Here is a 22,925-nt window from a genome sequence, read left to right as displayed (position 1 = left end):
GTATTAAAAGAACTGGCAGATGTGATCTCAGAACCACTGGCAATCATCTTTGAGAATTCCTGGAGAACAGGCGAAGTCCCAGCAGACTGGAGGAGGGCAAATGTTGTCCCTATTTTCAAAAAGGGGAAAAGAGAGGACCCAAATAATTATCGCCCAGTCAGTCTGACATCAATACCAGGGAAGATTCTGGAGCAGATCATCAAGCAAACAATCTGTGAGCACCTAGAACGGAATGCTGTGATCACCAATAGTCAGCATGGATTTCTGAAAAATAAGTCATGTCAGACGAACCTGATCTCATTTTTTGACAGAATTACAAGCCTGGTAGATGAAGGGAACGCAGTGGATGTAGCCTACCTTGATTTCAGCAAGGCATTTGACAAGGTGCCCCATGATATTCTTGTAAAGAAGCTGGTAAAATGCGGTCTTGACTATGCTACCACTCAGTGGATTTGTAACTGGCTGACTGACCGGACCCAAAGGGTGCTCATCAATGGTTCCTCTTCATCCTGGAGAAGAGTGACTAGTGGGGTGCCACAGGGTTCTGTCTTGGGCCCGGTCTTATTCAACATCTTTATCAACGACTTGGATGATGGACTCAAGGGCATCCTGATCAAATTTGCAGATGACACCAAACTGGGAGGGGTGGCTAACACCCCAGAGGACAGGATCACACTTCAAAACGACCTTGACAGATTAGAGAACTGGGCCAAAACAAACAAGATGAATTTTAACAGGGAGAAATGTAAAGTATTGCACTTGGGCAAAAAAAATGAGAGGCACAAATACAAGATGGGTGACACCTGGCTTGAGAGCAGTACATGTGAAAAGGATCTAGGAGTCTTGGTTGACCACAAACTTGACATGAGCCAACAGTGTGACGCGGCAGCTAAAAAAGCCAATGCAATTCTGGGCTGCATCAAGAGGAGGATAGCATCTAGATCAAGGGAAGTTATAGTGCCACTGTATTCTGCTCTGGTCAGACCTCACCTGGAGTACTGTGTCCAGTTCTGGGCACCACAGTTCAAGAAGGACATTGACAAACTGGAACGTGTCCAGAGGAGGGCAACCAAAATGGTCAAAGGCCTGGAAACGATGCCTTATGAGGAACGGCTAAGGGAGCTGGGCATGTTTAGCCTGGAGAAGAGGAGGTTAAGGGGTGATATGATAGCCATGTTCAAATGTATAAAAGGATGTCACATAGAGGAGGGAGAAAGGTTGTTTTCTGCTGCTCCAGAGAAGCGGACACGGAGCAATGGATCCAAACTACAAGAAAGAAGATTCCACCTAAACATTAGGAAGAACTTCCTGACAGTAAGAGCTGTTCGACAGTGGAATTTGCTGCCAAGGAGTGTGGTGGAGTCTCCTTCTTTGGAGGTCTTTAAGCAGAGGCTTGACAACCATATGTCAGGAGTGCTCTGATGGTGTTTCCTGCTTGGCAGGGGGTTGGACTCGATGGCCCTTGTGGTCTCTTCCAACTCTATGATTCTATAATCGATTGCCTGTTCTTATGTTCTTTGTATACTGTGTTAGATTTATGATGTTAGTCGCCAAAAGATTGGCTCCGGCCAGGGAGGGTGGGGTACAAATAAAAATTATTATAATTACTATTATTAGGGGCTCGAAAGAGGATGGAGAACATCCCATAATGCTCTACTGTTGGCCCATCCTTTTTCTGGGAAGGCATCCATGGAATGAGATCTCACACCCTTAAAGTTTTTTACTTTTCCATTATCTTTCTGCTATTTCTTGTCATTCATTTTCTGTTTTGAATCCTTGTTGCTCTTTCAGGAAAAGGATCGTTTTGAGGAAATGGACCTGGATTCCTGTGAGGCAGAGAGGCCTCCGTTGGACACCAGAGAGAGGCCACTGGGTAAGGAGTAAGGCGGTTTTTCTCCATTTGGTCTCATTCTGTTGGTTTCCCATATAATCTCTGGGGTCTTTTCATCAAGTTTTTTTTTTTTGGGGGGGGGGAGTTGGGAGGAAGGGTCCAGAGCAGGAGAGATGTATTTCTGCATGACTAACATATGAAATGGGCACAAATATCCAAATGCACTCAGCAGGTAAAGCTTTCTGAAAGGCCCATCTGTAGTTAGAGATGCCCTGTTTCACCTGTGAGAGACATGGGCACTTCTGGCATCCTGCTTACCTGTTTTCTCTTTCAGGAGACAGAATGATGCCGGCAAGACCTCCTGATCCAGCTTTTCAAGGGAGCAGAAGGGAAGCAGCGGCTGGGGAACCAGATCAGGTCAGGGGAAAGCTGCCTTGTGGGGACAGAGGCCGAGGGATGGAGCAACGTCATGGACTGGTTGGGCACAGAGGAATGGTGGGAGGAAGCAGCCGAGGAACCAGGAAGGGAAGACGTCTCAGAGCCCAAGGAGTGGAAGTGGAGGAAGGATGAGCGGTCAGACGGAGAAGAGGGAGAAGCCTGGGAAGAGGAGGTGTCAGAAGCTGAAGGGATAACAGGGCTTAGTGAGCTGGGAGACTCTGAAGCAGAATGCAGTCCAGAATCAGAGGCAGAAGAGGGAGGAGGCGAGTGGGAGGAGGGAGGTCGAGAGGCAGAGGAGAGTCAGGAGAAGGAGGAGCCACTGGGGGCTCCCTCTCCTTCTGCCAGAAGCCACCCTCCCTGCTTGTCTCTCAGAGCCAGGAGACGTCTGACAATGGAGGAGCAAAGGCAGGCTGCACACTGGCGCACTGTTGGATCACTTGCCAGAAGCCCCAGAGAGGAGGGGACTTGGAAAGCTGTGGGGAGCTAGGGGCCTTCTCTTTTGGCAGCTGATTTCATGGAGGAAGACCCTGTCATGGAATTCTACTCAGTATTGATCCAGGCAGAACTCCAATGTATAGTTACCAGAGTGAAAACGTAAAGAAGTTGCAGGATCCCCCAAAATAGACCAGAGGCAATTGTATTTCACCCAGCAGAGCTTTACTGCTACTGAAGACAAATGAGCATAATGGTCCCAAATCCAAAACATTCAGGATTGGCCCTGTCCATAAGAAATCCAGTTGCAGCAAATTTCCCACAACTTATAATAAGTTTAAACCTCAACACTCAGCATACTATGTACAGAACACCAGAAGGAAGAGAGAGAGGGAGAGGGAGAGGGAGAGAGAGAGAGAGAGAGAGAGAGAGAGAGAGAGAGAGAGAGAAAGTGAAACCCAGGCTCCTTCTGGCCTCTTCTTATAGTCAGCATGACCTTGACAGAAGACATAACAGAACCACTTTAACCCAGCTGAACTCAGGCTGCGAGGCCTGTGCCAAAGGCCAAGCTCAGAAAGGGTGGCCTTAGGTCCCCAAAGATGATTTTCTGTGGGTATGAGCCAGGGACCAAGGGGTGGAGATTTGCCTATCCAACAGGCAATCAGTCCAGGATTCTGCTCAGCAGCAGTGCTGAGTTCTGTGAGTAGAATGGATGGACATGCGTACATGGGAACCCTGATGTTCTTTCAGGGAGTCTGCAAGACTCTGCTGATGAGGAAGAGGTAGAGGTTGAACCTGCTGCTGAGGCACAGAGTCCTGACCCAGAGCAGGTAGAGGGAAGAACTTCTCCTAAAGCTGTGAAGCTTGAACAGAGAAGTGCTCCTTCCTCACCCACAGGTTCAGCTGAGAAGTCTAAACGGCGCAGTAAGTCAGAGGGGGAGCTCTCTGAGGCCAAGGACGTTCTAGCTGGTCCTAGTTGGTCCGAGGGGGTACCTGAAACTGGGTTGAGATGTTCAGCTCGCACAACAAAAGGTAAACCTCCTGACAGGTTTGCAGTCACAAGTGTGTGGGTTGGCATGGCACAGTGTGAACCCGAGAGTTTTGAGGATGTTCAGAAACTGCCTCAGGAAGAAGCCAGGAAATGGCATGCGGCAATGCAGAAGGAGATGAGCTCAATGGAGTCTCTAGGTGTGTTCTCCCTCACAACGTTGCCAGTGGGCAAACAGGCCGTGAGCAGCCGCTGGGTTTACCGTCTTAAACCCACAGCAACAGGGGAACCACAGTACAAGGCTAGGCTAGTAGCCAGAGGGTTCACGCAGCAAAAGGGGCTGCACTAAACTGAGGTATATGCTCCTACTTCCAGAAGTGAAACTCTGCACATGCTCTTAGCCATTGCTGCACAAAGAGTTTTTCAGGTGAATCACTTTGATGTGGATGTGGCCTATTTGAACTCAGAGCTCCAGGAGGATCTGTACATGCTTCCTCCTCCAGCGTTTGAGGGCAATGAGCCGAATACTGTATGGAGGCTTCACAAGTCCATTTATGGCTTAAAGCCTTAGAGAAGCTAGGTTTCAAGAAGAGTCTTGCTGACAGCTGCCTGTACCTTAAAGGGTCAGGAGAGTCACAGGAAATGGTGTTGATCTTTGTTGATGACATCATTCACATCTCAGGGGCAAACAAACAGGTGCAGAAGTTTGCTAAAGAGCTTGGAAAATGGTTTCAGCTCAAAAACCTGGGAATAGTAAGGATCTACTTAGGTGTTCAGATAGACAGGACTGAAGATGGAAGCTTCTTGCTCAGTCACAAAGGCAAGATGGAGCAGTTGCTTGAGAAGTTCAGAATGTCTGATTGTGCAGGGGTTAGGGTACCCATGGAGACAAGTCGGCTAGGAGAACGCATTGAGTGCGAGAACGCTGAGCTCTTCCATCCGTTAAGAGTTTGGATGTAATCTTCGACACCTCCCTTTCCATGGAGGCGCAGATTGCAGCTACAACAAAGGCGGCATTTTTCCATCTCCGCCAAGCTAAGCAGTTGGCTCCTTACCTCTCTCGCCCTGACCTAGCCACTGTGATCCACGCGACGGTCACCTCCAGACTGGATTATTGTAACTCGCTCTACGTGGGGCTGCCCTTGAGACTGACCCAGAAACTCCAGCGGGTGGAGAATGCTGCAGCGAGACTCCTTACAGGGTCTTCGCTGCAAGATCACATTCACCCGGTGCTATACCAGCTGCACTGGCTCCCGGTGGGGTACAGGATCAGGTTTAAGGTGCTGCTTTTAACGTTTAAAGCCCTATATGGCCTAGGACCCTCGTACCTACGGGACCGTCTCTCCTGCTATGCCCCACAGAGAAACTTACAGTCTTCAAATAAAAACATCTTGAAGGTCCCAGGCCTCAGAGAGGTTAGGCTGGCCTCAACTAGAGCCAGGGCTTTTTCGGCCGTGGCTCCGATCTGGTGGAACACTCTGTCACAAGAGACCAGGGCCCTGCGGGACTTGACATCTTTCCGCAGGGCCTGCAAGACAGAGCTGTTCCACCAGGCCTTTGGCCAGGGCACAGCCTGACTCCTTCCATCGGCAATCTTCGCAGAGCTCTGGCCCAATGGTTGCCAGTGGCTTGAATTAATTAATTTTATAATGAATGATTTTAGAGTGTTGTTTGTACTGTTTTATTGTTGTTAGCCGCCCGGAGCCCGGCTTCGGCTGGCGAGGGCGGGATATAAATAAAATTTATTATTATTATTTATTATTCCAGTCTGCTCTGGGTAGTCTGTTGTATCTGTCCCAATGGAGCAGGCCGGACATTGCTTTTGCTACCAATCTGCTCAGTAGGGAAGCATCAAAGCCCAGTGTAAATGCCTGGCATGGTATCAAGCGGGTGCTGCGTTACCTGCAGGATACCAAGGACTTCAGTCTCAAGCTGTCAGCTGCAGGTGGGACGGCACTTACTTGCTGGGCAGATAGCGACGGGGTGAATCTGGATGACAGGAAGTCCGTATCTGGGATGGTAATAAACCTTGGGGAATCTCTAGTTGGGTGGAAGTCCCGGAAGCAAAGTCTCGTTGCGCTGTCCTCTGCTGAGGCTGAGTTCATAGCACTGTCGGAATTGTGCAGGGAACTGGAGTTCTATAGATGCCTGGTGCAAGATATCTATGGGGATTTTTGCCTGCCCATCACTGTTTGGGAAGACAATCAACCCTGTCTGAAGTTGGCAGAATCTGGGCAGTTTAAGGCCAGAACCAAGCATCTAGACATACGTTTCCAGAATGCGTGTCAAAGTGTCAATCCTATTGAAAGCAATCCTATCAAAACAACACAGCAATTAAGAGGAAGGAAAGAACAGAGCATTGTGTAGCAGATCATATTTCTGCTGTCTCAGAAGAGGACATTTCCTTTTTCTTTTAGGGTCCAGTGTGCTTTGAAGATGTCGCTGTTTGTTTCACGGACGAGGAGTGGGCATTGCTGGATCCTGACCAGAGAGCTCTGCATAAGGACGTCATGGAGGAGAATCGTGGGATCATGGCCTCTCTTGGTAAGGGTCCCTGTGGGATCGTCCTATCTGCCTGGAAATTCAAAAAATACCTCTACGTGACAAGCCTCATACATTTCCACAAAGCTCAACAGCGCCCCCTATCACGCATGGGAACCTAACACCCCCACAATAAACCTTGAACAGCAAATTCCAGTTTTTTCTGTGAACCATCTTCCTCCAGTTCTGCCTTTTTATACCACGGTTGGGCTTGTCTGAACTGCCCAGGCATCTTAAATGTCAGCTTCAGTGTTGGTATCTGAAGAAGTGTGCATGCACACGAAAGCTCATACTAATAACAAACTCAGTTGGTCTCTAAGGTGCTACTGGAAGGCCTTTTTTTTATTTAGCTTCAGAGTTGTGCGGAAAGATAAGTAGCTTCTGTCAAGTTTTCTGTTTTTGTTTTTGCTGCTGTCAGTCTTGGGTTGACCAGAGAGATGACTGACATTGGAGATGGAGGGGGTGCCATGACTGGGCCAAACAAAATCCGTCCCAGAGAAGAGCCAGGCTTATTGAATCTCAGGTAGTAGTAGCAGTGGTAATAATAATAATAATAGTAGTAGTAGTAGTAGTAATTTTTATTTTTACTCTGCCCATCTGGCTGGGTTGTCCCAGCTGCTCTGGGCGGCTTCCAACACTTATATAAACCAGAAACATTAATCATAAAAACCTGTCCCCATATAAAAAGTACATTAACTTTAAAATGAACAACTTACACTAGTGGCCAAAATTGTGGAAACCTTTTGGAGAAAGTGTATTTCAGAGCTTTGATACCTCATAACACCACTTTTTGGGGAGTAACAGCATAAAACTATATATCAATGGAAAGATAATTTAATGAAGAATGTAATGATTTTCTTCTGTCATGCAGGCACAGTCTCTCCATTCTACAATTGCTGTTGTGCACCTTTTCCTGCCTTTACCAGTCTGATTTTGGAGTGACTGAGTCTCTTATACCTCTTCAAAAATATAGACCAGCTTTGGTTAAGTTTCCCCCAATCTTTCTTCTAATTCCTTCATACCTGTAGCCTTGTTCACTTAATAGTACGATTTTACATCTCTTTCTGGGTAACTAGTCAACTCTTTGTACCATTTTTTAATTTTATTAAGTTTTACAAACTCACCAAATGAAAGAACCAAAAAAACCCAACCAAATTGATAGCATTCCCATAATACCCTGACAAAAGTCAACCTAAGCAAGTTGTGCTTCCCTTTCCTGGTCATATGTCTATAACCTTTGATAGAATACAGATAATTGAACAAACTTTGTTGCACTACATTCTTGATTAAATTGTCTTTCCATTGCTATATAATATTATGGTATTACAGTCATACCTCGGGTTACAGTCGCTTTAGGTTGCGTGTTTTCGGGTTGCGCACTGAGCCGAACCTGAAAGTACCGGAAAGGGTTACTTCCAGGCTTCAGTGCTTGCACATGCGCAGAACCACCAAATTACGATCCATGCATGCGCAGATGCAACACTGAAGGTTGTGAACGCTGCGGATTGCGAACATGTCTCCCACACGGATCATGTTTGCAACCTGAGCATCCACTGTACTCCAAAAGAAGTGGTGTTATGAGCCATCAAACATCTGAAATGCACTTTTTCCTAAAAGGCTTTCACAATTTTACCACTACAGTATATCAAAGAAAGCAACATTCAACAACCCATCAGAATCTAATAATAAATATGATGGTTAATGACAAAAAAGAAAGGTAATGAACACACACGCAACTCCCTTTAGTTCTTCTTCATTTGTTCCTGAGTCTCTAATCCCTTTTTGTCTCCATTGCAGATTGTGATGAATTGCAGATCGAGAACAAGGCTGAACAAGACAAAATTCCCAGAGAGGAGAAGCCATGCAAAAATTTGGAGTATGGAGAGAGCTGCAGTCAGAGCTCCCATTCCACTTCCCAACAAAGAATTCTCATAGGAAAGAAACCCTATCAGTGCATGGAATGTGGAAAGAGCTTCAGGGAGAGCTCCCATCTCACTTCTCATCAAAGAATTCATACAGGGGAGAAACCCTATCAGTGCGTGGAATGTGGAAAGAGCTTCACTGATAGATCCTCTCTCACTTCCCATCAGAGAATTCATACAGGAGAGAAGCCCTATGAGTGTGGGGAATGTGGAAAGAGCTTCAGTATGAGCTGCAATCTCACTTCTCATCAAAGAATTCATACAGGGGAGAAACCCTATCAGTGCATGGAATGTGGGAAGAGCTTCAGTCATTGCTCCAGTCTCACTTCCCATCAGAGAATTCATACAGGGGAAAAACCCTATCAGTGTGGGGAATGTGGAAAGAGCTTCAGTCAGAGCTCCTCTCTCACTTCTCATCAAAGAATTCATACAGGGGAGAAACCCTACCAGTGCGTGGAATGTGGAAAGAGCTTCAATAAGAACTCCTCACTCACTTCCCATCAAAGAATTCATACAGGGGAAAAACCCTATCAGTGCATGGAATGTGGGAAGAGCTTCAGTCAGAGCTCCAGTCTCACTTCCCATCAGAGAATTCATACAGGGGAAAAACCCTATCAGTGTGGGGAATGTGGAAAGACCTTCAGTATGAGCTCCTCTCTCACTTCCCATCAAAGAATTCATACAGGGGAGAAACCCTATCAGTGTGGGGAATGTGGAAACAGCTTCAGAAAGAGCTCAGATCTCACTTCTCATCAAAGAATTCATACAGGGGAGAAACCCTATCAGTGTGGGGAATGTGGAAAGAGCTTCAGGGAGAGCTCTGATCTCACTAAGCATCAGAAAATTCATACAGGGGAGAAACCCTATCAGTGTGGGGAATGTGGAAAGACATTCATTACAAGCTCCAGTCTCACTAAGCATCAGATAATTCATACAGGGGAGAAACCCTATCAGTGTGGGGAATGTGGAAGGAGCTTCAGTCATAGCTCTGCTGTCACTAAGCATCAGAAACTTCATACAGGGGAGAAACCCTATCAGTGCATGGAATGTGGAAAGAGCTTCAGTCAGAGCTTTTCTCTCACTTCCCATCAGAGAAGTCATACAGGGGAAAAACCCTATCAGTGTGGGGAATGTGGAAAGAGCTTCAGTCACAGCTCTGCTGTCACTAAGCATCAGAAACTTCATACAGGGGATAAACCCTATCAGTGCATGGAATGTGGAAAGAGCTTCAATCAGAGCTCCTCTCTCACTTCCCATCAGAGAATTCATACAGGGGAGAAACCCTATCAGTGCATGGCATGTGGAAATACCTTCAGTCAGAGAGGCCATCTCACTTCGCATCAGAGAATTCATACAGGAGAGAAACCCTATCAGTGTGGGGAATGTGGAAAGAGCTTCAGTCAGAGCTCCCATCTCACTTCCCATCAAAGAACTCATACAGGGGAGAAACCCTATCAGTGAGGGGAATGTGGAAAGAGCTTCAGTAGCAGCTGCAATCTCACTTGCTATGATTGAACTTAAAGAAAAACAGACGAATGTGAGGATTAGAGCCCTACCTGAATTGGAGAAGGAAAGCTTGACAGACTTTCTCACACAGGAATTTGCTGACTTTTAGGATTTGGACTTGGGTCAAGAAGAGTTTAGTTAGAATGTGTTAAGACAATTATAGGATAGAAAACAGAGAAAGATGGAAAGGAATTGCTGAAAGAATTAACAGAAGTGGAATACAAAAAGGGAGGCGTGAGGAGGTCGAGGAAATAAGGGAAAGAAAGTTAAGATGTTGAAATTGGATTGTGTTTTAAATGGTTTTTGTTTTGTTTTGCTTTGCTTTGTTTGTTTCTTTTTATTTTGTATTGTATTGTATTGTATGTTTTTTTTAATGGTTTTTTATAGTGTTGAATTTGTTGGGGAACTAATAAATATTATTTAAAAAAAGAAAAGGAAAAGAAAGAGAATTCATACAGGGGAGAAACCCTTCATTCTATAGCTTTAGGAGCCAGGCTAATATGCCCCTTTTTAACCAGGCCTTTGGCTGATTGACATCTAAGGCCCTTTTAAAATGTGGTGGGGAGTAGAGTTACTGATGTGTATTTTGTGTTTTTATGTTGTGTTTTTATGTTGTAACCGTCCTGAGACAGGTGGGAACAGGAGTCAACAACTAGAGACCAAGAGGTTTTTGCCCCCCAATAGTATATTTGAGGGGGCCACCCCCCCCCAGTTGATAGGCATTGCCATTCCAATGCCCTTTATGCATCATGTGATTGATTGTGCAAGGCAGGCCTTACCTGGCCCCTTCCTCCAATATTTTATTCAAGTTGGCATCCCTGGGTCGGGTGGTAAAAGGTAAAGGTAAAGGTACCCCTGCCCGTACGGGCCAGTCTTGACAGACTCTAGGGTTGTGCGCCCATCTCACTCAAAGAGGCCGGGGGCAGCGCTGTCCGAAGACACTTCCGGGTCACGTGGCCAGTGTGACAACGCTGCTCTGGCGAGCCAGAGCCGCACACGGAAACGCCGTTTACCTTCCCGCTAGTAAGCGGTCCCTATTTATCTACTTGCACCCGGGAGTGCTTTCGAACTGCTAGGTTGGCAGGCGCTGGGACCGAACAACGGGAGCGCACCCCGCCGCAGGGATTCGAACCGCCGACCTTTTGATCAGCAAGCCCTAGGCGCTGAGGCTTTAACCCACAGCGCCACCCGCGTCCCGGGTCGGGTGGTAGACAAATTGAATAAATACATAAATCACCTTCCTTTGCACATGTTTCAGCCTGTCAATATCCTTATTTTTTATCATTTTTAATATTTATGTGCCCTCCAATTGAAGATTTCACAACATAAACATACAAGATGAAAGCATGGCTTTCCCAAAAATAAAGTCAAGCCAGAGAAATCTCTCCTCCCCTTTTTTTGGATTGAGTTGCAAACTTTGTTGCCCAGGGAATAGCTGTGGAAATGGTGCATCTTGATTTCAGGAAGGCTTTTGACGAAGTCCCCCATAATATTTTTGCAATTAAGCTTCTAAAATGTGGGCTGAATGAGGAAACTGTTAGGTGGATTTGACTGACCGATCCCAAAAAGTCCTCCTCCATGGTCCCTCATCATCCTGGGGAAAAGTGACAAGAGGGGTGCTGCAGGGTTCTGTCCTGGGCCCGTTGTTGTTCAACGTCTTTATGAATGACTTGGATGAAGGAACTGAGGGGATGCTCATCACATTTGCCGACGACACGTAACGGGGAGGGGAGGTCAATGTGGCAGAAGGCAGAATGAAGCAACCAGAAGTCACCTCAACCCGATGGACTGGTGACCCCCTCCTCCTTTTCCTCTCCCCCCAAGCCATCAATACAGCTAACACAATCAATATCCCCCCCCCCAGCCTCACACCTCCACAGAGATCCCCACCCAACATCAGTCCAGGTGACATAAAAAGACACTCCCCATTACCCAACAATCTACAACTCACTCTCAGCACCCCTCCCCACGCCTTACTAAGTAAAATAATTCCCCTTCTTGCAAGGATTTTTAAGGTACCAGTGACCCGCTCAAATTGTGTACCAGAATTGACAGACGCAGCAGTGGAGAAAAAGAAAGTGATATTCATTGCTGAGCAATAAGTGACCCAGTGGAATCCTTTCCCAAAGACTGGGCCCCGGGCTCCAGCGCCCTGAGGCTTTATACCTGAGTACATACTGTAAAGGAAACTAATTAGAAAGTCCGAGTGCTGCCCATAAATCTCTCCAGATTGATTTATGGCGTCTCAGTCGTCCGGCACGCTTCGGCTGTACGAAGCTCAGCTTCACTCCTTCAGCAGTGAATCACTCCAGCAGAACGCGCAACAGCATGTGGTAAGGCTTGATTAATGAGAAAGGCAGATTCTTTCTGTAGCTTCTTTTATGGTTACAAAACACGTAAAAAGAACCGTCTCACTCTCCTCCGGACTGAAGCTGCATTTTTAGCTGCTCACTGTCTGAGCTCGGCAGCTCCACACTGAAAAGACTTTCGATTTCTCACAGAACACTCAGAGCATTCCAGACTGCTAACATCACTTCCTGGCTTACGTCCCAGGCAATCCCTCCCCTTTAGAGCCGAGGCACAGCAGTTTAACTCCTTACTGCACTCAACACCCCCTCTTGCCTCGGATCGGAGGGTAAAATCGACCCTTGGTCGTCCCAAACCTAAACCTTCGCAAAACTCTCCATGTCTCTGGAAGGAGAGTGGCTTCGTGAAGCCATCAGCTAGGTTCTTGACAGAAGGACAATACTTCAGCGCTACTAACCCCTCTTGTACACATTCCGAAAGCGAATATCTAAATGTTTCGTCCTCGCTTTGAACTGTCCAGACTCTGCCAAACGTAGGCATGGTTGATTGTCTTCAAATACACGTATTGGTTGACAATCCACCCCACAGATTTCCTGCACTAAGCAAGCATAGAACTCCAGCTCTGTGCATACCTCTGAAAGAGCACTGAACTCAGCCTCAGTGGATGAGAGCGCTATAAGACTCTGCTTCTTGGATCTCCATCCAACTACTGAGTTTCCAAACTTAACCACTAGACCAGACACACATTTGCGGTCCTCCAGGTTAGCCCAATCCGCATCCACATAGCAGACTAGCTTGGCTTCTCCCTGTGCTGGCAACCTGAGACAAAGGTCTTTGGTCTCCTGCAAATATCTCAGAACTCTCTTGATGCCATTCCAGGCATGCACACTAGGGTTTGATGCTTCCCTGCTGAGCAGATTGACAGCAAAAGCAATATCAGGTCTGCTCCCTTGCTGGCTGTCTTTCACAAAACTTGTCTCCATTGGACTTCTCACTCCTGTGCAATCACTCATTCTCATTTTCTGCAGCAAATGCTCAATTTTACCTCTCTGACTGAGCAAGAAACTTCCATCTTGTGTACGTTCAATATTGACACCAAGATCTTTCATGGATGTCAGGGGTTCAGGAGAAGAGTCGCAGGAGAGGCAGGAAACGGAGAGCGAGGGGGAGGAGTCTGAAGGAAATGTCAGCGACGACAGTAGTCCGAGGTCTCTGAGTCTCTCCAGTGACTCGGAGGATTCACAGAAAGGGGCCCCCATGGTCAGGGCAAGGGGGACACCTCGGGAAGAAAGGGCCAGAGGGGACTCAGAGAGTAACAGCTGGAAATCCGGACCAGCTTCCCCCCCAGAGGGCAGTAGGGGGGAGGAGTCCAAGGCATCGGGATCAGGGAGCGCGCAGGCAGAGGGAGAACGTGAGGCAGGAGTGGCCACACCCTCGTCAGGGAGCGAGGAAACGGTCATCAGGAAAGTTAAACGCGCGCGCGCGCCAAGTTCAAATGTACAGGAGGGCGGCAAGGTGAGCAGCCCGGGTAGGGAGCCAGGTCCTAAAGCCCGCCGAAGAGAGGGGGAGGAGTCAGAGGGGTCAAGCTCTGCGTCAGAAGAGTCCAGGAGGGAAGAGACACCGGGGGGTAGTAAGACCCAGAGGAAGAGAGAGAGAAGGAAGAGGTGGAGTAAGATTAGGGTGTTAAGCTGGTGCACAGGGGGCGGAGATCCAGATAGAGCTTCGCCGGTCTAAAGCTCAGACGTAGAGCTGGGACGCTGAGACTTGTAAATGGACACTATTCTTCAATAAAGACTTTGATACTGTACTACCGGCTAGCGTTGGTCCTTGGTGAGCTGGGACCCGGAGCCAGCTCTGACAGTAAGCTCTATCTCACAATTTTAAAGTTTTGGCACCAAGAACCTCGCCACGTGAGTTGACGCAGCGAGGGCAGAGGAGGGGTGCTTCCAGCTCACAAAACTCAGGCAAGATGACGACGGAAGAGCAGATATCAGCCCTGCAAGAAGCTGTGACACGACTCAGCACGGAGGTAATTGCATCCAGAAAAAGAGAGGAGGAAATGAGTAGCGCCTACCGGGATCTCCAAGTAAGATTGGACGTGATTTCCAAACAGGGGCCACCTGGATCCAGAGCAGAGGGCATTGGATTGGGAAAGAGGGGAGGCAGCCTTGTATCCCATTTTGACGGGAGTTTACAGCAGTACCCCAACTTTAGAGCAGACCTGTTGTTTGCGCTGGATCTGCTTGACAAAGACTTTAGAGATGAAAGAGAGAAAGTGGGGTTTATCCTATCCCATTTGCATGGTGAAGCCAAAACGTGGCTGAGAAATTTATGGAGGGACAATGATCCGGCGCTCCAAGACGCGAAGGCTTTCATTAAAGCTATGGACTCGTGTTTTTTATCAAAGATAGACGTTGATATTGCCAGGAGAGACATACATGGACTTAAGCAAGGCAAAGCCAGCGTGAGGCAGTACCATACGCGTTTCTTCGGACTGGTTCATGCACTGGGATGGGACAAAGCTTCTGCGCCAGTGAGAGATCTCTTTTGGGAGGGCTTGAATGCAGAAGTAAAAGCTGAAATTGGAAGGGGGGAGAGGCCAAGGAGCACCCAGGAAGTGGTCCAGAGGGCTCTGGAGATCGGGGTGCATCTGGAGGAACGTCCTTACAACAGAGAAGAAGGACGTTGGGGAAGGGCACCAGCCCGAGCACCTCCCTTCTATCCCAAAGAAGCAGCGCGTGCGCAGTCCACGCCCTCACAGGGCGGGGGAGAGGAACCGATGGAACTCGGAGGTGCCAGGGCTCAGTCAGCTACCAGAGCCCTCACGCCGGGAGCAGTCAAACCGAAGCCTCCTAGAGGGAACAGGAAGTGCTACATCTGCGACAGTGCTCAACACATGGCGAAAGAGTGTCCCCAGAGGCTCCACAAGCATACTGCAGCATCGGCAACAGTGACAGAAGCAACGCAGCAGGGAAACGACAGAGTCTGGCTGGAGGAAGAGGTACTGGGGTCCAGCCAGACAAATCAATGAAACAATCCCCAGAGATTTTGCAGCCCACGGACCCCCTCCCACCCAAACCAGTGGTGCAGCTTACAGCGTCTCTCCAACTGCCCAACGGAAGCACTCTGGAAGTGCCGATCACCATTGACTCTGGCAGCAACGCCGACTTTATAGGACTGGATTTTATTCAGCAACACAATATACCACTGCTGCCAGCCACACTGCCCCTGAAGGTTGTCACAGTGGATGGCAGAGACTTGTTAGGGGGGCAGGTGGTGCAACAAACGCAACCAATGGTGATGCGGATTGGGAACCACCAAGAGGTCATCAGCTTCAACGTCACCAAACTGTCAGGCACGCCGGTAGTCTTGGGCATGAGTTGGCTGCATAGGCACAGTCCAGCATTGGCGTGGTACCAACGCCAACTGACCTTCGGTTCCTCCTATTGCGCGGAACATTGCATTCTTCATAGCCCGGAAGAAGGAGGGGAAGACACGCAGCTACAATTGAGCACGCTGCAAGCAGTGCCACGCAAGTACGCAGCGTTTTTGGAGGTTTTCTGCGAGAAGGAAGCGGACAAGCTGCCTCCCCACAGGCCCTATGACTGCCAGATTGACCTCCTGCCAGGGGCGACGCTGCCAGCCGGGAAACTGTATTCCATGTCTGAAGACGAGCTGCAGGAACTCAAGGAGTTCATAGACCTCAACTTGAAGCGCGGTTTCATCCGGGAGTCGAAGGCAGCGGGGGGCAGTCCTGTATTCTTTGTGAAGAAAAAGGACACGCCCCAAAAAAGACTTGTAGTGGATTTCAGGCTCTTAAATTCAAAGACCAAGCCCACAGCCTTTCCAATGCCCAAAATAGATGACCTGCTTGCAACGGTGAGGAAAGGACGCGTTTTTACAAAGTTGGATCTGAGAGGGGCGTACAACCTGATTCGCATACGGGAGGGGGACGAGTGGAAGACTGCCATGTTCACGCCCCTGGGCACATATGAATACAGAGTTATGCCCTTCGGTTTACAAAATGGCGCCCACTGTTTTCAAGCGTTCATGCATCACGTCCTGGCGGGTCTTCTCTACAAGAAATGCGTCTGCTTCTTGGACGACATCCTGATATTCTCAGAATCTGAGGAGACCCACGAGGGGGACGTCAAGGCGGTTCTGCAGCGACTGCAGGAGCATCGGCTATACGCCAAGCTGGAGAAGTGCCAGTTCGACAGGAAGGAGGTGGATTTCCTGGGCTACAAGCTGTCGGACAAGGGGCTCGCCATGGACAGCGCCAAGGTTCGCGCGGTGTTGGATTGGAAGAGCCCGCGCAATCGGAAGGAGGTCCAGAGGTTTGTGGGGTTTGCCAACTTTTACCGCAAGTTCATCAAGGGGTTCGCGATGCAGACAGCGGCCATTACCGACACGCTCAGCTCAAAGAAGAAGAGGTTCATCTGGACGGAGCAAGCGGAGCAGTCCTTCCAGAACCTCAAGCGTCTCTTCTCGTCCGAAGGGCAGCTACTGCATGTGAATCCCGGCAAACCGCTGAGGGTTGAGACGGACGCCTCAGACAGAGCCGTGGGCGCCGTACTGTTGCAGGAGGACCCACAGGGGGACTGGCGCCCGTGTGCCTTCTACTCCAGGAAGCTCAGCAAGTCAGAGCAGAACTACACCATCTGGGACAGGGAGTTGCTGGCCATTCATGCAGCATTCAAGGCGTGGCGGCACTTCCTCATCGGGGCCAAACACACGGTGCAGGTTCGCACGGATCATAAGAACTTGGAGTACTGGCGCACGGCAAGGTTCCTGAACCAGCGGCACATCAGATGGGCGGAGTTCTTTGCGGATTTCGACTTCAAGATAGAATACATCCCAGGCGACAACAACATCATGGCAGATGCACTGTCCAGAAAGCCGCAATACCTCGAAGAAGCGGCGCCAGCAGCGGCCAAACACATTTTCGCCCAGAAAGCCTGGGCGTGCGCTTCTGCAACTGTGGACATAGAGGCGGTCCGTCGAGCACTGCAGGAGGACTCCTTCGCTCTAGCCAAGATGGAGGAGGTGCGCAAGGGCACGGTGAAAAACGACGAGTTCCAAATACGAGACGGATTGCTCATCCGCAGAGGAGCACTCTATGTACCGGGAGATGAGCTCCGTGCGAAAGTGCTGCAACAGTTACACGACGCGCCAACCGCCGGGCACTTCGGCAAAGAGAAGACGGCGGAACTCGTTGCCAGAGATTTCTGGTGGCCCAAGATGAGGGGGGAAGTCGCGGAGTACGTCTCGAGGTGCGACACCTGCCAAAGGGCCAAGTCAGTACACAAACCTCCGGCAGGACTGCTCGAACCGCTGCAGACCCCGAGCGAACCGTGGGAGAGGGTGGCCCTGGACTTTGTCACGGATTTACCCAGCTCGAGGGGTAAAACGGCAGTGCTAGTGGTGGTGGACATGTTCACTAAAATGGCCCACTTCATTCCGTGCGCGAAGGTGGCCACGGCAGAACAGACTGCCAAACTGTTCATAGACCACGTCTTCAGAGTGCATGGACTGCCACGGTCTATCTTGTCCGACAGGGGGCGCCAGTTCATTTCGAGCTTCTGGCAGAAGCTGATGGGTTTCCTGAACGTCAAGATCAACCTAGCGTCGGCGAGACACCCGCAGACCAACGGACAAGCGGAGCGCGTCAACGCCATCATGCAGCAGTACCTGAGATGCTATGCAAATCAACAGCCGACGACATGGGTGGACTACCTGCCGCTCGCTGAGTTCGCCTACAACAACACGAAGCACGTGTCCACAGGGGTGACGCCGTTCTTCGCCAACAACGGGAGGCATCCCAGAACCTTCCCGGGATTGGAGAGACTAGGGGAGGAGGAGCCACAGGCAGCGGAAGTCTTGGCGGCGGAATTGCAGGAAGTCCACGAGCAGCTTAGGAGGCAGTTAGAGCTTGCAAAGCACGCATACAAACTGCAGGCTGACAAGCACAGAAGGGTGGGGGAAGACATACAGGTGGGTGACTGGGTGTGGTTAGCGGCCCACGCAGTGCCGACCAGATCCTTAGCTAAGAAGAAACTAGGATATAAGCAGCTAGGACCTTACCTGGTTGAGGCACAGATCAATCCGGTGGCCTTCCGGTTGACACTTCCGGAAGGATCCAGAATGCACCCAGTATTCCATAGGTCGGTGCTCACGCCCTACAAAGCACCTCACCGATTTCAGGCGCAAGGCACGGCACCAGACCAGTATAGGGAGATCCCCCCAAGGAGGGAGTCGCCAAGTAGGGAACCCATCAACCAGGTCACAGAGATTTTGGACTCGAGATGGGGGGAAGAGGGAGTAGAATATTTTCTCGCAAGGGAAGGTACCCCGGCCAGCGCCAACAGTTGGGTGCCGGACTATGCCCTGGACGAGCCACTCCTCAAAGAGGAGTTTCATGCCTTGTTCCCACACAGGCCCATGCCAGCCGAGTATTTCGACGACTGGCTTTTCACACCCACGCTTTCTCCCAGCACGTTCCAGGGATTCACCTCGGACGAAGAACCAGCATTAGAAACACGTTCACCGGAGGGCTCGCCCTCGGGGTTTGCCTCAGACCGCTCCTTTTGGTGGGACAATCGAGGTGAAGAGAGGTGGCTGAGGGGCCCTTGGCAGGCAACGGACCCAGAGGGGAACGAGGGGGAGAGGGACATGGACGTGATGGGGGAGGACGTGGGGTTTGAGCATGGCGGCACGGAGATGGAAGCAGAAGAGAACGAGGTCGGCGAAGACATGGAGGACGAGCCGGATTTCTCTAACTGGATGCACGCCACGGGGGACGAACTGTATCCACCATTCACCCCCACAACGACGGAGCACCCAGCACCCCCGCCGGAGGAAGGGGAGGGGGGAAGGGGGGGCTTCGAGGGGGGGATGGATGTCAGGGGTTCAGGAGAAGAGTCGCAGGAGAGGCAGGAAACGGAGAGCGAGGGGGAGGAGTCTGAAGGAAATGTCAGCGACGACAGTAGTCCGAGGTCTCTGAGTCTCTCCAGTGACTCGGAGGATTCACAGAAAGGGGCCCCCATGGTCAGGGCAAGGGGGACACCTCGGGAAGAAAGGGCCAGAGGGGACTCAGAGAGTAACAGCTGGAAATCCGGACCAGCTTCCCCCCCAGAGGGCAGTAGGGGGGAGGAGTCCAAGGCATCGGGATCAGGGAGCGCGCAGGCAGAGGGAGAACGTGAGGCAGGAGTGGCCACACCCTCGTCAGGGAGCGAGGAAACGGTCATCAGGAAAGTTAAACGCGCGCGCGCGCCAAGTTCAAATGTACAGGAGGGCGGCAAGGTGAGCAGCCCGGGTAGGGAGCCAGGTCCTAAAGCCCGCCGAAGAGAGGGGGAGGAGTCAGAGGGGTCAAGCTCTGCGTCAGAAGAGTCCAGGAGGGAAGAGACACCGGGGGGTAGTAAGACCCAGAGGAAGAGAGAGAGAAGGAAGAGGTGGAGTAAGATTAGGGTGTTAAGCTGGTGCACAGGGGGCGGAGATCCAGATAGAGCTTCGCCGGTCTAAAGCTCAGACGTAGAGCTGGGACGCTGAGACTTGTAAATGGACACTATTCTTCAATAAAGACTTTGATACTGTACTACCGGCTAGCGTTGGTCCTTGGTGAGCTGGGACCCGGAGCCAGCTCTGACAATGGACTTCATCTCTTTGTCCATTGCCTTGTGCCACTCAACTGCTTCTTCCTCAGGTAAACTTTGAATATCCTCAAAGGAATCAGGTTCACATCTAGCTGAACCTACCCAGACACCTGAAGCCTCATACCGATCAGGAGGTCTCCTTGTCCTCTCTGATCTCCTCAGTGTGAACCTTGGTGACACTGCTTCTCATTCCTCAACCTCAGCATCTTCTACGTTGTCATCAGCATACTGAAGCTCTATGACGGAAGTTATGGCAACCTTACTCTTTGCTTTCAGCCTGCTCAGATTGAAGAGCTTTCTTTCCAGCTGTTCGAGATATGATTTCTACTCCGGTGGTGAGTTTCCCTTCGACAACGTGTAGGATCATGGCAATGAAAATAATGAATAGAGTTGGGGCAATAACACAACCCTGTTTAACACCTGAAGGGGTAAAAAGCCAAAGAGGGGAGAATATCATAAGGGAAGCTGTAAATGATTAAAAAAACACTTAGAGTTCAGCATTTTATTCATTTAAATATTATCACCTTTACATATAATCTCTCTTGGACAGGCTCATGTCAATGTGAATACGCAACTTGATAAAGTCTGTCAGGGCTGCTGGGGGGGGGGTCACCCACGCCAGTTCATCCTTAAGGCAGGGATGAAGTCCCTGATGGAAGCGGAACCGTCAGGCAGCTGCACAGAGGGTGTCCACAGCCCACCAACGGAGCTCTGTGGCGGACTTGGGAACTGGGCGAGCCCCCTGCCGGAGCTTCTGCAGGGCCATCTCAGCCGCCAGGGCGCGATTCAGCTCCCCGAATGTGCCCTCCAGGGTGGCAATGAAGTCTGGACGCTGGCCTCAAGGTACAGAGAGACCCAAGAAAGTGCCGGGGACACGAAGAGGCTGGCCATAAAGCACACGCGGCTCCGTGGGGTGGGGAAGTCTGTCTCACAGGTGGGGAACATCAGCCACCACTGGCTGACAAAGCCTCAAAGGGCCCCATGTCTTGGTTTCTATTTCCCTCACTGAGCAGCAACTGCATGTCACAAGACATTGTTTACATTCCACAGTCCAAGTTACTGTTGGGTTCCCACGGGAATGGGAGACTGGATGTGACATACACTGGTTTCCTGTTTTTCAGCGTTCTCTCGGTTTCTTTGTGTCGAGAGAAAGTTTCTTCTCTGCTCTCACAGAGGCAAGATGTATGTTTGTGTGTTCTCAGTGATAGTTGAGAAATAAAGATGAGCATGTAGCACATCCTGCTTTAACCTTTCGTCTGCGGACTACGCTCTGCTGGGCTAAAGATAAGACGAGCCAGTCCAGATGGGCCAGAGCTGGACAAATTCCAACACCCTGCTCCCCCATGAACCTCTCTGGTTATGGGACCGGGGAGCACCTCAGGCTGGGGCCGCTCAAAGTGCTTGAACCTCCCCCTAGAACATAGCTCCCCGGGTGTCGAGGTTCTGCAGCACCGTGGTGAGATCTATAGGCTGGGCTCCGTCCATCTTACACCCTGGCCGGGACATAGGTTGGCCACAGCAAACTTTTACGGTTTATGGGCGGTCAAAGTCCTGGTGGAGGACATCAGGACCCGGGTGGGAGCAGGAATGGGAATCCGGAAGCCAGGAGTCCAGAAGCCAAGGGTCCGTGGATCAGGAAGCAAGGAGTCAAGAAGCCCAAGGAAGGAAACGTTTTGCTGTGGCAAAGAGCCAAAGGGAAATGCTGACCTTCTATCCCTTTCCGGCTCTGGCCACCAGGTGCTGTGAGTGAGCAATCGGCCTCACCTGTGCAGCCGCGCCTTGCCTCTTCAGAACAAACTTAGGAAAGCCCTAGTCCTGCAAAGCCCTAGCGGTCCCAGGGCCTGGCTCCGGCATGCGCTCCTGACAAGAACACTCCTTCTTGGGGAGTAATATCATAAAATTATGTATCAATGGAAAGATAATAGAATCAAGAATGCAATTACCTGTATTCTATCAAAATTTATAGCCAAATAACTAAAAAAAGGAAGCACAACTTGCTTAGGTTGACTTGTTATGTGATTCCTAACAAGTTGGTTGGTTTTTTTGTCTTCTTTCATTTCGTGAGTTTGAAGAACATAATAGAAGAAAAGAAAAATATGTGAGAAGAAGAATCGGAGAAGATTTACATCCCACTTGCATTACACCTACCTTGAAGCACCCAGGTAGTGTGATGACCTGGGGTTGGATGATAGCAAAAGGTGTGGGCAGAATTTGCTGCATTAATGGGAATGTAAAATCCCCAAATACATACATCAAATACTTGAGCCCAAACTGAAGCCTTCCGCATGTGATCTTTTCCCAGATACTGAAGCATTATTTATTCATTTATTTTATATTTCAACAGGATTCAGCTCCATGTCATGTTACTCCTTTGTGCAAAAGGCGGTTTCAATATAATCATATTCCACTGCTGGAATGGCCTGGTGGGTTCTGTCCCAGCCGTTTTGTTGGCTGGAGCCCCCTCCCCGGCAGCCCTGGCCCTCTCCCCTTGAGAACCAAATACAAACTATACAAGAACCCAAAGAGTCAGTAGAAGCTAATTTTAACAATAACAACAACACAGAAAAACTTACATTTATACTCCAATTAAACGAATCCCCAGCCCCAACTAAACGTTTATCCCACCCCCAAGGGAGGGAAGCCCAGGCCAGGGGAACAGAGGGGGGACAAGGTGGGGGCGGTGGGGTTGGACCACCCCGGGTGCCATCCGGAGGGGGGTGACATTCGTCCTGCCGCCCGCCCGCCCGCGCCCGCAATTCCTAGCGTACCCCGAGCCTTCGAGGGAAGGGGGAGCTGCGCTGATTTCTCGCTTTGCCCTCTCCCCTGCCTGCCTGCCTGCCTGGCTCTGAGCCATTCAAAGGGAATAAATGCAATTTGTCTGGTTTTCTTACCCTCCCTTGAAAAGAAAAAAACAGAGGACACGCAGCAAGCTTGAATTATGATTGCACGTGAGTAGCAGCAGCAGCCCAGAGCTGGACGGACCCTGGAGAGGGCCAGGGCCGTCTTTACCTGGGGGGTGCAAGGGGTGGGGGCTAGGGGCTGCCACTGAGCTCTTAGCCATCTACCTGTTAAGAAGTAATCAATAATTTTGATCAAGCTAGAAAAACAAAACACATATATACCCAAGTCCTTTAGAGATATATACTCTGCCTGAGCGATAATCCCTGGCATCCCGATACCTGAGTGCCAGACAGGTAGCCATTCCAGAAATAACAAACCCAGAGGAAGACAAAAGGGTGGGATGAACTTGGCTGGGAAACAGGGACATGTAAAATCTCTTTTGTGACCCTCGATGGGTGTTTGGTGGA

General features: G+C 49.9%; 3 protein-coding genes across 4 annotated transcripts in view; 1 reads left to right on the top strand and 2 right to left on the bottom strand.

Moving 5' to 3' along the window:
* Positions 1 to 9,649, top strand: part of LOC310675548 (uncharacterized protein) — a 48,929-nt gene extending 39,280 nt beyond the window's left edge. For both annotated transcript variants that reach the window (XM_083436380.1, XM_083436379.1), the window contains exons 2-5: positions 1,792 to 1,873; positions 2,166 to 2,248; positions 6,107 to 6,233; positions 8,028 to 9,649. In XM_083436380.1, coding sequence (XP_083292506.1) covers positions 1,792 to 1,873; positions 2,166 to 2,248; positions 6,107 to 6,233; positions 8,028 to 9,613 — 1,878 coding nt within the window. In that variant the 3' untranslated portion in view covers positions 9,614 to 9,649. The remainder of the gene's footprint in view (positions 1 to 1,791; positions 1,874 to 2,165; positions 2,249 to 6,106; positions 6,234 to 8,027) is intronic.
* The window catches only part of HPX (hemopexin), a 512,404-nt gene that overhangs the window by 257,135 nt on the left and 232,344 nt on the right, over positions 1 to 22,925 (bottom strand). The window lies entirely within an intron of this gene.
* The window catches only part of LOC310675545 (uncharacterized protein), a 288,356-nt gene that overhangs the window by 216,316 nt on the left and 49,115 nt on the right, over positions 1 to 22,925 (bottom strand). The window lies entirely within an intron of this gene.

This window comes from Podarcis tiliguerta (assembly GCF_965153285.1).
Source record: "Podarcis tiliguerta genome assembly, chromosome: 4".
Lineage (NCBI taxonomy): Eukaryota > Metazoa > Chordata > Lepidosauria > Squamata > Lacertidae > Podarcis > Podarcis tiliguerta.
The sequence above is the reverse complement of the archived record's forward strand: the minus strand, read 5'-3'. Positions and strand labels throughout refer to the sequence as shown.